The 14,955-nt window shown below is 37.8% G+C and overlaps 1 protein-coding gene across 1 annotated transcript in view; it reads right to left on the bottom strand.

Annotated features, from left to right (window-relative positions):
- Nucleotides 1-14,955, bottom strand: part of LOC126160489 (protein dopey-1 homolog) — a 328,138-nt gene that overhangs the window by 12,688 nt on the left and 300,495 nt on the right. The window contains exon 30 of the mRNA XM_049916952.1: nucleotides 2,675-2,801. Coding sequence (XP_049772909.1) covers nucleotides 2,675-2,801 — 127 coding nt within the window. The remainder of the gene's footprint in view (nucleotides 1-2,674; nucleotides 2,802-14,955) is intronic.

A 14,955-nucleotide genomic window follows, 5' to 3' on the forward strand; every position in this document is an offset into this window, starting at 1 on the left:
ACTAGGGTGAGACAACAGCAAACGCGGAAGAATATACATATCATGTCATGTTTATATTCGTATTATTCTTATGCCTAATAGTGATACAGTCAGAAATGAAGCACGGCAATTGACTCGATTTTTAAATCTTAGATCACTAATTTCTGTGCAGAATGTAATGTACTAAAGAGGCGTCTGCAAAGATTTTCAAACGGAGAAAAATTTTCGCTAAACTCTCGTTCAGAACGCCTTCTACCAAAAGCAGTCTATTATTTGGTTCTTGTTGATCATTATCAAAGAAAGCAGCAGTGTAAGTAACAAAAAATAGCAGTCTCTTGCCATTGTTTCGCAAATGAGACAATTCCTCTCTCTCTTTTTTTTTTTTTATTGTAAGCGGTGTTAGCGCACACAAAAGCAATCCATGCCGCGAGCGGCGACAGACCGTTAACACGCACTATCAGAATGAGACAAACAACTCATGACACAGTACAGTAATGCATTTTCAGCTTGGAGTGACGTAAACACCTACAACAAAGAGAACGGCACTTACCAGATCAAAGCAAAATAAGCAATCAATTCAAACCAGACGAAGCACGTGAAAAAGGAAACGTACCCGTATAAATACGGACGGAGCGCGTGACGCATAGCAATGGCTACCTAGTAAAGCTTAACTGCTAAGCTTACGACTCGAACCTACTGTAGCTGTATAGTCATTCATTCGACCTAAATAGTGTCTCGTATTACAATGGACCAACTTTGTTTCGATTTGGAGGTGTGGCCTAAAACTTTTCTCTCCCCTTGAATTTCGAGTCTCAAATTTCAGGTGCGGTTTAGATTCGGGAAATTTTTTTTTTCTTGATTTCGAGTCTCATTTTTCAGGTGCGGCTTAGATTCGAGTGCGGCTTAGATTCGAGTAAATACGGTATTAAAGGTGCTCGAAAGACATCAAAGTCAATGTGCTTGAGAATTTTTTAGAGTTTCATCAAAATGTTAGGAAAGACTGATATTTGAGTTCTGAACCATAAACATGGAAAATTACAAAAATGCAATTTCTGTGTGGTCTTCTTGTCAGTTGGAGATAAGGAACTGGGTTTGGGAAATGGCCATAGCCCTATTAAAGTAATCAGTCAAGAATGTGTCCTCCAGTCATTTAGACAAATCCTGAGAAAAACTTATATTCACATGTGAGTTCTAATCTCATTTCACATAATAGGAATTTGGAGTCTCAACCACTGCATTGCCTGCCTTGGTTACAGACTGTATCCTTTTGAGGTTGTATTAATAAATTTGAACATGCAGCCAACTTGCCACTGTATGTATACTGCTCTCTGAACGTGCAGTGTGCAGAAGCAATTACAACTACATTTTGGATACGTCTTTTATGCATACTATAAAAAACTGTTGCCAGATACACGCCATGTTATGGTGTATCAGTTCGTACCGTTCTTGTTTTGCATGTTGGTATTCCAGTTGCTTTACCGATTGATATTTTTTATTTGTAGTTCACTGTTTCTATTTGAGTTCACATATTATCATTTGGAGATAGTGAGTAGAGCTGTGGACACTAGAAAATGGAGTTCAAAGTGAATACATCGGAACATTTCTGACAATCTGCTGTTTGAGTTTAATAGAAGGGTTATAGCAGTGGAGTCAGCCAGAAACATTTGTGCCACGTATGGAGATAATGTCACTGGACACAGCACATTAAGAAAAGGTTTCTTGTTTTAAGGAGCCTCAATTTGACATCAGTGACTCTCTTCATTCAAGATGTTTGGGTTGTGGTGAATATCGTTTTAACGTATTAATCCACAATGCTCAATGTCAGTGTACTCAAAAACAGGCAAATGTGATGACTGTGATGGCGATGCTTGCATGCAATGCAGAAAGTTCAAAAATCTGGTGTATGCCAAAATCGCAAAAATGTTATGCATCTGGGGGAACAGTGACGCCGGCCAGTGTGGCCGAGCAGTTCTAGGTGCTACAGTCTGGAACCGCGAGACCGCTACGGTCGCAGGTTCGAATCCTGCCTCGGGCATGGATGTGTGTGATGTCCTTAGGTTAGTTAGGTTTAAGTAGTTCTAAGTTCTAGGGGACTGATGACCTCAGACGTTAAGTCCCATAGTGCTCAGAGCCATTTGAACCATTTTTTTGTACAGCGACGGTGTGGTGTACTACAAATTGCTTCCCCAAGGTGCAATCATCACTGCTGACGTATTGTCAACAACTGAGAGATTTTGCAGATGTAGTCGAAGAACAACAACCAGGAAGATTGTATGAAGTGATGCTACTCCATAATAACACTCGCTCACATTTTGCTAGACTGACAAAAAATACGTTACAGGAGTTGGGTTGGAAAGTAATTTCGCATCCACCTTATTCACCTGATCTTGCACACTCAGATTTTCACCATTTCCACATTCTATCACACATCCTTCAAAGGACTTCCTTTCTGGATGAAAATGCAATCTGAAAATGATTCAATGAGTTCTTCACCTCAAAACTGTGTGAAGGAATTGAAAAGTTATATCAGTGTTGGCAGCCTGTTGTAAATAGCGAAGAAGAATATATTATTGATGACTAAAGCCTCTGTTATATGTGTATGTTGTGTTTATTAAATTTATGGAAAACCATTATGAACTTATGTGTTAACCCAATAATATGCAATCAGTTTATATTTACAGCTAATATATGCTACCTTTATATCCATTAAATGAGCTATCCGTTTGATGTGAGGAACAAAATCATGCGGACGAGCTGTTTCACCTAGTCCTTGATTATCCACATCTGACAGCTCAGAACTACCCACAAATGCCCAACGATACCTGGAGAGAGAGAGACAAGAGAGAGAAAATGGTTATGAACACACATCACATTACAAACGTACAAATAAGTGCATGAGAGAATAATAAAATGGTAAATACAATCATATGATTCATACTAAAACTCAATATGAAACGGATTTTAACATAAAATTAATCAAACAATTTTTCAGCAGAATATTTCATTGTGTGTGATGATGGGCTATCATCCGCTGATGAGCATGATTGTCTTCAAAACTCAGTTTCTATGAGATCTTAAGTAACTGTACAGGCTAATCTAAGAGTTGCAGATTTTTCCACAGTTGAAATCAACTAATACAAAAATAAATCCAAACCCTGATGATTTAGAATTTTGTAATTTTATTCTATGTGTCAATATAAGATAAAAGCCCAAATTAAAGTTTTTGGGATGTTTCATTTTTGAGTCTGCAATTTTTGCAACATTTCGAAACCTCAAAGTGGCCATATTGCAAAAAGTATCGGATATATAGGCCTGAAATTTATACCATTTTATTCAGTTTGTTATAGGCTATAAAAATTTTTGTTGCTTGACCAAATTCATTAAAATGCAAAATTTTCCCAAACCAAAATATTTAAATTCTGAAAATTTCAAAATCGGAACTTTCTTTTGTTTTGGAAAAAATATGTTAGTTGTACACTGTTTGTTAATGCGTGCGCCAAATTTCATGATGGTATTCCACAGAGAACCTATGGAAATAAATTTTACTTTACTGTTATTTCTATTGCATACGGTATCTCAACTGCACTTGGTTTGCAAGCTGGTTCACAAAATTATCATTAAAATGAAAGTACTGAGTACTAGGACACTTCACTTAATCATTTTAGATTTGTAATACACTACACCATACCCTGAGGTGACAAAGGTCATGGGATAGCGATATGCACATATACAGATGGCAGTTTTATCACGTACATGAGGTACAAAAGGGCAGTGCACTGGCAGAATTGTCATTTGTACTCAGGTAATTCATGTGAAAAGGTTCCCAACTATATTATGGCTACACGATGGGAGTTAAGAGACTTTGAATGCAAAATGGTAGTTGGCACTAGATGCATGGGAGTTGTCAGACAAACAATAATATGTGAAATAACCGCGGAAATCTGTGTGGGACTATGACAAATGTATCCATTAGGACAGAGCACCAAAATTTGGTTTATGGCAGCAGATAATCGATGCGAATGTTTTTGCTAACAGCCTGCAACGCCTCTTCCGGGCTCGTGACTATATCGGTTGGACTCTAGATGAATGGAAAACCATGGCATGGTCAGGTGAGTCTTAGTTTCAGTTGGTAATGGCTGATGGCAAGATTCAAGTGTGGCTCAGACCCCACAAAGCCATGAACACAAGTTGTCAACAATGCACTATGCAAGCTGTTGCTAGCTCCATAATGGTGTGGGCTGTGTTTTCATGGAATGGACTGGGTCTTCTGGTCCAACTGAACCGATCATTGACTGAAAATGATTATGTTTGGTTACTTGGAGACCATTTGCAACCATTCAAGGACCTCATGCTTCCGAACAATGATGGGATTTTTATGGATGACAGTGCGCCATCTCACTGGGCCACAATTGGTTGTAATTGGTTTGAAGAGCTTTCTGGACAAAGCACCCAGATTGTCTGGCATTAATCCCATCAAATGTTTATGAGACATAATCGAGATGTAAGTTCATGCACAAAATCCTGAACCAGCAACACTTTCACAATTATGGACGGCTACAGAGGTAGCATGGCTCAATCCCATGTCGAGTTGCTGCACTACATTGGACAAAAGCAGGTCCGACACAAAATGGAATCAGATGACCTTTGTTACCTCACTGCATAACAGTTAATATAAATAATGTTATGGATAGTATGCATTTTTCATTTGTTATATATTTTAATTTACATTAGTTTAGTTCTTATTTGTACAATGACTGTGTGTGATGTAAAACCAATATATAATAAAATATAAACAATCACTCCTATTCTTAATGTTTGAGTGGGATAAAGCATGTATGCCATCAGTCACTTTTTCTATGTGACAAATGATGAGCATGCAGCATAAAAACAGAGCTTGGCAAAAAGATTTTATAAAGCCACAGCCATCACAGGGACTCAAAAACTATTGTGAATTTATACCTATGAGGAAGCCAAAAATATATGTTTATGATTCCAAGGATTTTAATGTTCATAAAATTCAAGTTGGTCCAGACACTGCAGCATTTGAACGGATTACAGAACTTCTTTCCTGTGCCTATGACAATAAATGGTGGATGGTTTCTGTGCTATCAAGAAATGAAAAAGTAGTTGTAAACCTAAACTTCATACTTTGTCAATTAAATACCGCAATTACCACAGGAAGAACAAATAGACTATGACCTGAAGAGCTACGTACAGCTTCAGATTACACTGGAAAAAGACTGTCATTACATCAACAATCTGTCACTGCGCTTGGAAGAACTAGGTTACGTCATTTGAAATAAAATTCCACTACACAATCATAGATTCTAGTAAGATTGTTAGTGGATCACCTTAATATCTACCTTGTTGGCGAGGAAAAAAATTTTCTTTGCAAGGCACTCAATTACCACATTGTTAAGTAATAACAGCTACATCACCGATAATTGATAGTATTGATGAGTATTAATGTGTGTACGGCTGAAAGCAAGGGGAAACTACAGCCGTAATTTTTCCCAAGGGCATGCAGCTTTACACTATGATTAAATGATGATGGCATCCTCTTGCGTAAAATACACTGGAGGTAAAATAGTCCCCCATTCGGATCTCCGGGCGGGGACTACTCAAGAGGATGTCATTATCAGGAGAAAGAAAACTGGCATTCTACGGATCGGAAGGTGGAATGTCAGATCACTTAATTGGGCAGGTAGGTTAGAAAATTTAAAAAGGGAAATGGATAGGTTAAAGTTAGATATAGTGGGAATTAGTGAAGTTTGGTGGCAGCAGGAACAAGACTTCTGGTCAGGTGCCTACAGGGTTATAAACACAAAATCAAATAGGGGTAATTCAGGAGTAGGTTTAATAATGAATAGGAAAATAGGAATGCGGGTAAGCTACTACAAACAGCATAGGGAACGCATTATTGTGGCCAAGATAGAATACGAAGCCCACATGTACTACAGTAGTACAAGTTTATATGCCAATTAGCTCTGCAGATGATGAAGAAATTGAAGAAATGTATGATGAAATAAAAGAAATTATTCAGATAGTGAAGGGTGACGAAAATTTAATAGTCATGGGTGACTGGAATTCGGTAGTAGGAAAAGGGAGAGAAGGAAACGTAGTAGGTGAATATGGATTGGGGCTAAGAAATGAAAGACGAAGCCGCCTGGTAGAATTTTGCACACAGCACAACTTAATCATAGCTAACACTTGGTTTAAAAATCATGAAAGAAGGTTGTATACATGGAAGAACCCTGGAGATACTAAAAGGTATCAGATAGATTATATAATGGTAAGACAGAGATTTAGGAAACAATTTTTAAATTGTAAGACATTTCCAGGGGCAGATGTGGACTCTGACCACAATCTATTGGTTATGACCTGTAGATTAAAACTGAAGAAACTGCAAAAAGGTGGGAACTTAAGGAGATGGGACCTGGATAAACAGAAAGAACCAGAGGTTGTACAGAGTTTCAAGGGAGAGCATAAGGGAACAATTGACAGGAATGGGGGAAAGAAATGCAGTAGAAGAAGAATGGGTAGCTTTGAGAGATGAAGTAGTGAAGGCAGCAGAGGATCAAGTAGGTAAAAAGATGAGGGCTAGTAGAAATCCTTGGGTAACAGAAGAAATATTGAATTTAATTGATGAAAGGAGAAAATATAAAAATGCAGTAAATGAAGAAGGCAAAAAGGAATACAAACGTCTCAAAAATGAGATCGACAGGAAGTGCAAAATGGCTAAGCAGGGATCGCTAGAGGACAAATGTAAGGATGTAGAGGCTTATCTCACTAGGGGTAAGATAGATACTGCCTACAGGAAACTTAAAGAGACCTTTGGAGATAAGAGAACCACTTGTATGAACATCAAGAGCTCAGATGGAAACCCAGTTCTAAGCAAAGAAAGGAAAGCAGAAAGGTGGAAGGAGTATATAGAGGGTCTATACAAGGGCGATGTACTAGAGGACAATATTAGGGAAATGGAAGAGGATGTAGATGCAGATGAAATGGGAGATACGATACTGCGTGAAGAGTTTGACAGAGCACTGAAAGACCTGAGTCGAAACAAGGCCCCCGGAGTAGACAACATTCCATTGGAACTACTGACGGTCTTGGGAGAGCCAGTCCTGACAAAACTCTACCATCTGGTGAGCAAGATGTATGAAACAGGCAAAATACCCTCAGACTTCAAGAAGAATATAATAATTCCAATCCCAAAGAAAGCAGGTGTTGACAGATGTGAAAATTACCGAACTATCAGTTTAATAAGCCACAGCTACAAAATACTAACACTAATTCTTTACAGACGAATCGAAAAACTAGTAGAAGCCGACCTCGGGGAAGATCAGTTTGGATTCTGTAGAAATACTGGAACACGTGAGGCAATACTGACCTTACGACTTATCTCAGAAGAAAGATTAAGGAAAGGCAAACCTACGTTTCTAGCATTTGTAGACTTAGAGAAAGCTTTTGACAATGTTGACTGGAATACTCTCTTTCAAATTCTAAAGGTGGCAGGGGTAAAATACAGGGAGCGAAAGGCTATTTATAATTTGTACAGAAACCAGAAGGCACTTATAAGAGTCAAGGGACATGAAAGGGAAGCAGTTGTTGGGAAGGGAGTAAGACAGGGTTGTAGCCTCTCCCCGATGTTATTCAATCTGTATATTGAGCAAGCAGTAAAGGAAACAAAAGAAAAATTTGGAGTAGGTATTAAAATCCATGGAGAAGATATAAAAACTTTGAGGTTTGCCGGTGCCATTGTAATTCTGTCAGAGACAGCAAAGGACTTGGAAGAACAGTTGAATGGAATGGATAGTGTCTTGAAAGGAGGATATAAGATGAACATCAAGAAAAGCAAAACGAGGATAATGGAATGTAGTCGAATTAAGTCGGTTGATGCTGAGGGAATTAGATTAGGAAATGAGACACTTAAAGTAGTAAAGGAGTTTTGCTATTTGGGGAGCAAAATAACTGATGATGGTCGAAGTAGAGAGGATATAAAATGTAGACTGGCAATGGCAAGGAAAGCGTTTCTGAAGAAGAGAAATTTGTTAACACCAAGTATAGATTTAAGTGTCAGGAAGTCACTTCTGAAAGTATTTGTATGGAGTGTAGCCATGTATGGAAGTGAAACATGGACAATAAATAGTTTGGACAAGAAGAGAATAGAAGCTTTCGAAATGTGGTGCTACAGAAGAATGCTGAAGATTAGATGGGTAGATCACATAACTAATGAGGAAGTATTGAATAGGACTGGGGAGAAGAGAAGTTTGTGGCACAACTTGACCAGAAGAAGGGGTCGGTTGGTAGGACATGTTCTGAGGCATCAAGGGATCACCAATTTAGTATTGGAGGGCAGCGTGGAGGGTAAAAATCGTAGAGGGAGACCAAGAGATGAATACACTACGCAGATTCAGAAGGATGTAGGTTGCAGTAGGTACTGGGAGATGAAGAAGCTTGCACAGGATAGAGTAGCATGGAGAGCTGCATCAAACCAGTCTCAGGACTGAAGACCACAACAACAACAATGTATTTTTAAAGTGAAGGTACAATTAAGGAAATTATTCATAAATCCAAAGAAAATGGGACAGACATGTGTATTCGAATACAGAGATATGTAAAAAGGCAGAATATGGCGCTGCGGTCGGTAACGCCTATATAAGACAACAAGTGTCTGGCACAGTTGTTAGATAGGTTACTGCTGCTACAAAGGCAGATTATTAAGATTTAAGTGAGTTTGAATGTGGTGTTGTAGTTGGTGCATGTGCAATTGGACACAGTAGCTCCGAGGTAGAGATCAAACAGAGATTTTCCTGTACGACCATTTCACGAGTGTACCGTAAATATATGGAATCCAGTAAAACATCAAATCTCAGACATTGCTGCAGCCAGAAAAAGATGCTATAAGTATGAGACCAATGACGACTGAAGAGAATCGTTCACCATGACAGAAGTGTAACCCTTTCACAAATTGCTGCAGATTTCAATGCTCGGCCATCAACAAGAGTCAGTGTGCAAACCATTCAGTGAAACATCATCGATATGGGCTTTTGGAGCCGCAGGCCCACTTGTGTACCCTTGATGACTTGATGATGCCTCACCTGGGTAACTTCATGAATCCATGGAACCCTGCATGTCAGCAGGGAACTGTTGAAGCCTGGCGGAGGCTCTGAAATTGTGTGAGGCATGTGCAGTTGCAGTGATATGAGACCCCCGATACATCTAGATACAACTCTGACAGGTGACACATACATAAGCATCCTGTCTGATCACCTGCATCCATTCATGTCCATTGTGCATTCTGATGGACTTGGGCAATTCCAGCAGGACAGCGCAACAGCCCACACATCCAGAATTGCAACAGAGCAGCTCCAGGGACACTCTTGTGAGTTTAAACACTTCTGCTGGCCACCAAACTCCCCAGACATGAATGTTATTGAGCATATCTGGGATACCTTGCAATGCTGTTCGTAAGAGACCTCCAACCCCTTGTACTCTCATGGATTTATGGACAGCCGTGCAGGATTCATGGTGCCTGTTCCCTCCAGTACTACTTCAGACATAAGTCGGCACTTCTGAATGCTCACGGGGACCCTACACAATATTAGGCAGGTGTGCCACTTTCTTTGGCTCTTCAGTGTAAATTTTAAGTGTATAATTCTAATAATGTAATAAATTCATTGTCACAAAATAAAAAATAATGACTGGGGAGTCTTATTTGGTTTTTGATATATTACATCTGCGTAACAACTCCAAAGCCCTCCAGACTGTGGAGCACATTTGGCACACACATTGACAAATAATGTGTGACTAACATGGATTTTCTTTCTTTCTTTTCTTTTTTTTTCCAAAAACAAAAAATAAATCCAATTTTGAAATTTTCAAAATTAAAAAAATAATTTAACCTGAGAAAATTTTGCATTGTTATGAATATTGTCAATTAGTATTGTAAAGTTTATAAGAAAATTTGGTGAAAAGATACAAATTTTACATCTGTATGTTGAATAGATTTTGAGAGATGGCGATTTTTATGTTTAAAAACCTAACAAAAATCACAATTTTGGAGGTTTTATGAATTAATAACTCAAAAAGGAGAGGTTTTAAAATTTTAATTTCAGTTTTTTCATGCAACAACTGCTACTACAAATTTACAAAAAATTATCAAAATCTGAACTATCAAGAACCAGACCATTGGTGGATTTCATATAGAATGTCTGTTGTTGACACACATTTGTTTTGGTGGGGACCAGCTGCACAGAATTGCTTATCTTCAGGAGCTCCCATGGTTTCCTAGCACTGTGCTTGTCAGTTTCTGTTTTCTGTACATTTGTTTGAAGCGCTGAATTCCTTCCCAAACATTACAACAGCATACTGGACAATTAAGTGCAGTAGTTTGCCAGTAACTTTTAAATTTGACATTTTTGCATATTGTCCTTTAATAGAGCTTTGTATTGTTTTTTTGTGTGGTGTTCCTAGTTTTCTTTGGTCATCCTTTGGCTGGAAATACATAATTTGTTTTGGTAAAGGGGCATATGAACAAGGGGCATATGAAGAATGTGGTCCATCCAATTGAGTTGACTCTTAATCATCAGGACTCAATGTTAATAGAGTTTTTTTCTTCCAGAACACTGATGTTAGTGCACCGATCTTGTCATTTCACCCTTAGGATCCTTATGAGGCAGCGATGATGGTACCTTTTTCAAAAAATGCCTTCTGTAAGTATTCAGTGCTTCACACCCATATGTAGGGCATGGTATACCAGCAGCTTAGTATACATAGAGCTTGGTCTTGATGTTGATATTGTGATTACCAAAGACACTTACCAAAAGACAACTGAAAGCAGTACTGGCGCATAGGAGGCAGCATTGGATTTCAGCATCAATATCTGCGTTTGCTGAAAGATAGCTGCCATAGTATGGGAAGTATTCTATGTTCCGCAGAATTCTGCCTAATACTGCAATTGTTAGGCATGTGGCAATACATAGTTAGGTTCACGCTGAAATAGGATCTGCTTCTACTGGATGTTAAGGTTTAGTCCGATAGTCGTATATGCGTCATCAAATGTATTTACAACTGCTTGTAGATCTTCTGAGTTAGCAAGAATGACATTAACATCAGCATATTGAAGTTCAATGATGGTTGTAATGGATACTTTCACAGCTGGGCACAAGACTGTTAATCCATTAATTAACAAAGTTAACTTCTCGAGTAATGGGTTAACTTGTAAGTCAATTTAAAAAATACATATATTAACGGGCTCTTTAACTGCCATTAACTTTCTCTGAGTCCATTAATTGATAATTAGGTACCCACTATTTATGACAAAAATGATGCTATGCTGCCTGCGGGAATCATCTTTTGACAAGTTCAGGTCATGTGGCTGTGGGCTACACCGGGATGCGCACAACTGAGGTAAGCAACTGAGCACAAGTGAGAATAACTAGGTGTTCTCTGGTTATTGTTGTTTCTTTACCGAGTTCCTGTTAAGTACTACTTTTTGTTAGCAGATTTACTGAGGAAACTAAATCATGGAATAGGATTCCAGCTTACAACTAAAGAAAATCTGTGGCTGCACCTAAGTGATTATGTTAATTTTGTATCCAAATCAAGAGAACAAATACTTTTCAATTGTAAACTGAGTTTGCCTAAAAATGAACACTTAGGGCTCACACTTTGAGCTTTAATAATTTGAAACAAAATGTAAGAAGAGCACATGAATCACAGTACGTACAGTTCGAAGAAACAGTGAAAGCAGGGTGCAGTTGAGGAAACCCAAAAAGAAAAATTGATCTTTGGCTTTCATTCAGATATCAACAGCGGAGCCTGTAGCTGTAAAAAGAATATGTAAAGCTCACTATTATGAGTTAATGATTAACTTTACCTTCCGATAAATCTCCTGTAAAGTAATGCTTTAACATTTATCGAAGTTAACTTTTTGAGTTAACATTGGCCAGCTATGGATACTTTAGTCTTGGCATGTAGTCTACCGAGATTGAACAAACTACCACCTGTGCTATATTCTATTTCTATGCCCTTTGGCAGTTTCGCATCGACAAGATGAAGTGTAGTTCCCATAAATATCGAGAAGAAAGTGAGAGGTACCGCACGACCACACTTCACTCCCACTGTGTTTTCAAAATTCTCTTTGGGGCATTTTCACAAGAACCATGCCATTCTTGTTATCATGCAGCAGTCTAACAAATGTACTTTACAGAACAGCGTATTTCAGCTAAGATATTCCACAAGGCATCTTTTTTGACTGAGTCGAAGGCCTTGGCAAGATCTATGAATCCACGTACAGATGATGTCATTAGTTGCAAAGGTCCTGCATTTGTCTGGCACAGAAGATCATATCTGTGGTGGTCAAAATCCACCCTGTTTTTCAGGCAACTAGTCTTCAATTGAGATGTATCAGGTGGTTGGACAGAATCTGAGCAAGCATTTTTCCTGCAGCAGATAAAAGGGATATTCCACAGTAGTAACCACAGTTGGTTCAGTCGTCTTTTTGGTAACAATCAGTGATTCTCTGATGTCGGGAGGAATGGTTTCAGTGCTTCATATTTTGACAACAAACATTAGTAAATGTTCAGTGAGGATTCATCCACTTTCCTTGAAAAAATTCTGCAAGGATTCCATCTTATCCAATGGCTTTGTTGTTTTTCAGCTGCTTAATAGCTTTTAAACTTCTTGTGGAGAAAGAACTTCACCAAGATGAAGTTTTGTGTTTTTTTTTTTTTTCCTTTTTTGAATTGTGGAAAGCGTTGTTTCATTGATCTCTGGGTATTTATCAAGAGTTCATGGAAGTGGTCCTTACATCATGTTGTAATGGCATTGCTGGCCTTCAGTGGAACCATTCCTAACTCAGTTGGGTTTAGACCTTGAGTTACTGGATCATACAGTTTCCACCATGCTGAAGAAAGTTTGACTGTTATTAGTTTCTGCTAGATGTTGCATTTCTTGAGATATCATAGTCCACCATTTGTTTTTCAGAGCATGAGTTTTCCTTTGAACTTCTGCCTTTGCTTCTTGATATTCTCTGGTCTTGATAATTCACTTAGGATTGTTCTTCCAAGTGTGGTATTCCTTTCTCTTTTTATTTAGTAGTGCCTGAATTTCTTGGTCATTTTCATCAAACCAGTTTTGCTGTTTGGTTTTGCAGTATCCAACTGATTCTTCATCAGCCAATGTCATTTCAGCCTTCAGTGTCACCCAATGTTCTTCAGTGCTTTCAGGATATTTATCTGGTAGCCTTTCATCCAAGAGTTGCTGGAATTTTTCTTTACTGCTACTATCCTTCAGATGGTTTGTGCTGTATGTAAGAGACAAACAAGTGCGACTTGAATGATTGGGCAGGCACTAAAGGTGGAGATTATAAAGCTACAGCACGAGTATTTCACTTCATACCATTATAGGGACATGCTGAAGGATACATTAGTTGTGCCTGCAATCCAGGCTTGAAATAAAAAGTAATCTTACATTTTTGCGGAATTAAAATTTACTTTCGTAGCTGTGATCTGTCATTAAAATAAGACCTTTTCATAACAATTAGGGCAAATGAGCTTTACAAATAACTACAGATCATTAAATAATATAGTTGATTTAGTCTACAGATGCAGTTTAGAGTAGCTGCATCTTTGTGCTATGGTATATTGAATCACTTCACAACTTTGAAGTTTCTTCCCTTAAACATGATGCATAGAAAGCAATAATTAAATGAATAATTCTTTATGCTGTCTAAATAAGTATTCAAATCAATAACTAGCTGCTTCTTATTCTTTGTGGGTATATTCTTGAAGAATATCCAGCTGTTAATCCACTCAATAACTATTTTTTGCAGTTTTATCATCTACTTTAATTTTCTCTTACAGAAAATCTTTGCCATCATCTGTAGCCTAGAGCAATGAAACATCTCAGAATAAGTCAAACTTTAATTTTTATTGTACCAAAAAGAACATGGCAAAATTGCCAGAATATAACAACTATAATGATAGAAAAGAAAATATTTGTTTGTAGTCATTCTCTCACAAATGGTGAATTAAGCAAACACTGATTTTTACACAGATTTCTGCTCAGAGTCAGATTTGGAACAAAGGAGAAAATTCAGACTATATGCAGTGTCATTGATTATGCAATGTAGCATTAGCATGGAAAGCAAGATTTTCATTGTTTGTGTGTTGGGTCATGGCCACCTATATTATAGGTTCGTCATGTTTGAAAGGTGGGGAAGTATGCTGAGTCATTGCCGTAATCATAATCACTATTAGACAATAGTGACTCTAGTAGCAACCTTCCTTCAGCTCATTGTGTTGTATTACAACAGCTTTAATTTCATTTCAAAAATATTGTGTTTCAAGTTTTAGTTACCACTATTTTATAATGATTGTCAATAACAAGTCTCACATTAGAACACGAATATCTTTTTAATGCGGTTTCACAAGAGACTTTTGCTTCCATATTTTATTTACACCACTGAACATGATTGGAATGAAGAGAGAAACCAGTGTGACCATTTGTGTGTGTCAGCACTCAGCCACTGCCTTTTTGATTGTCTTGGAGGCAGTGGCTTAGTACTAACACTCAAAAATACGTGTTTATTTGTGTAAATGACTGTGAAATTAAATTAAAGCTGTTGTAACACTACACAATGAGCAGAATGAGTGTGGCTACTAGAGTAATTTCTGTCAGATCATTTAAGTTGCCGCAACTGAAAACAGAAGACAGTTACAAATCATGCTAACATGTCATGAAAAGAACTAGGCAAAAAGTCTTCACGTTTCTAAAAAATAAAAATGATTACTGCATATTTAATTAAAAATTCTGAAACAACATGTGCCATTAGATTAAACTTCACTAACAGTAGCTGCTAAAATTTATATTCTACTTTTTCCATACAGTGACCACTTGTTTCAATGTAACAAGGGAGTTTTTCTACTAACAATGATCCAGAAAAATAGTACAGTACCGGTAACAATAAAC

This window comes from Schistocerca cancellata, chromosome 1 (genome assembly GCF_023864275.1).
Source record: "Schistocerca cancellata isolate TAMUIC-IGC-003103 chromosome 1, iqSchCanc2.1, whole genome shotgun sequence".
Taxonomy (NCBI): Eukaryota; Metazoa; Arthropoda; class Insecta; order Orthoptera; family Acrididae; genus Schistocerca; species Schistocerca cancellata.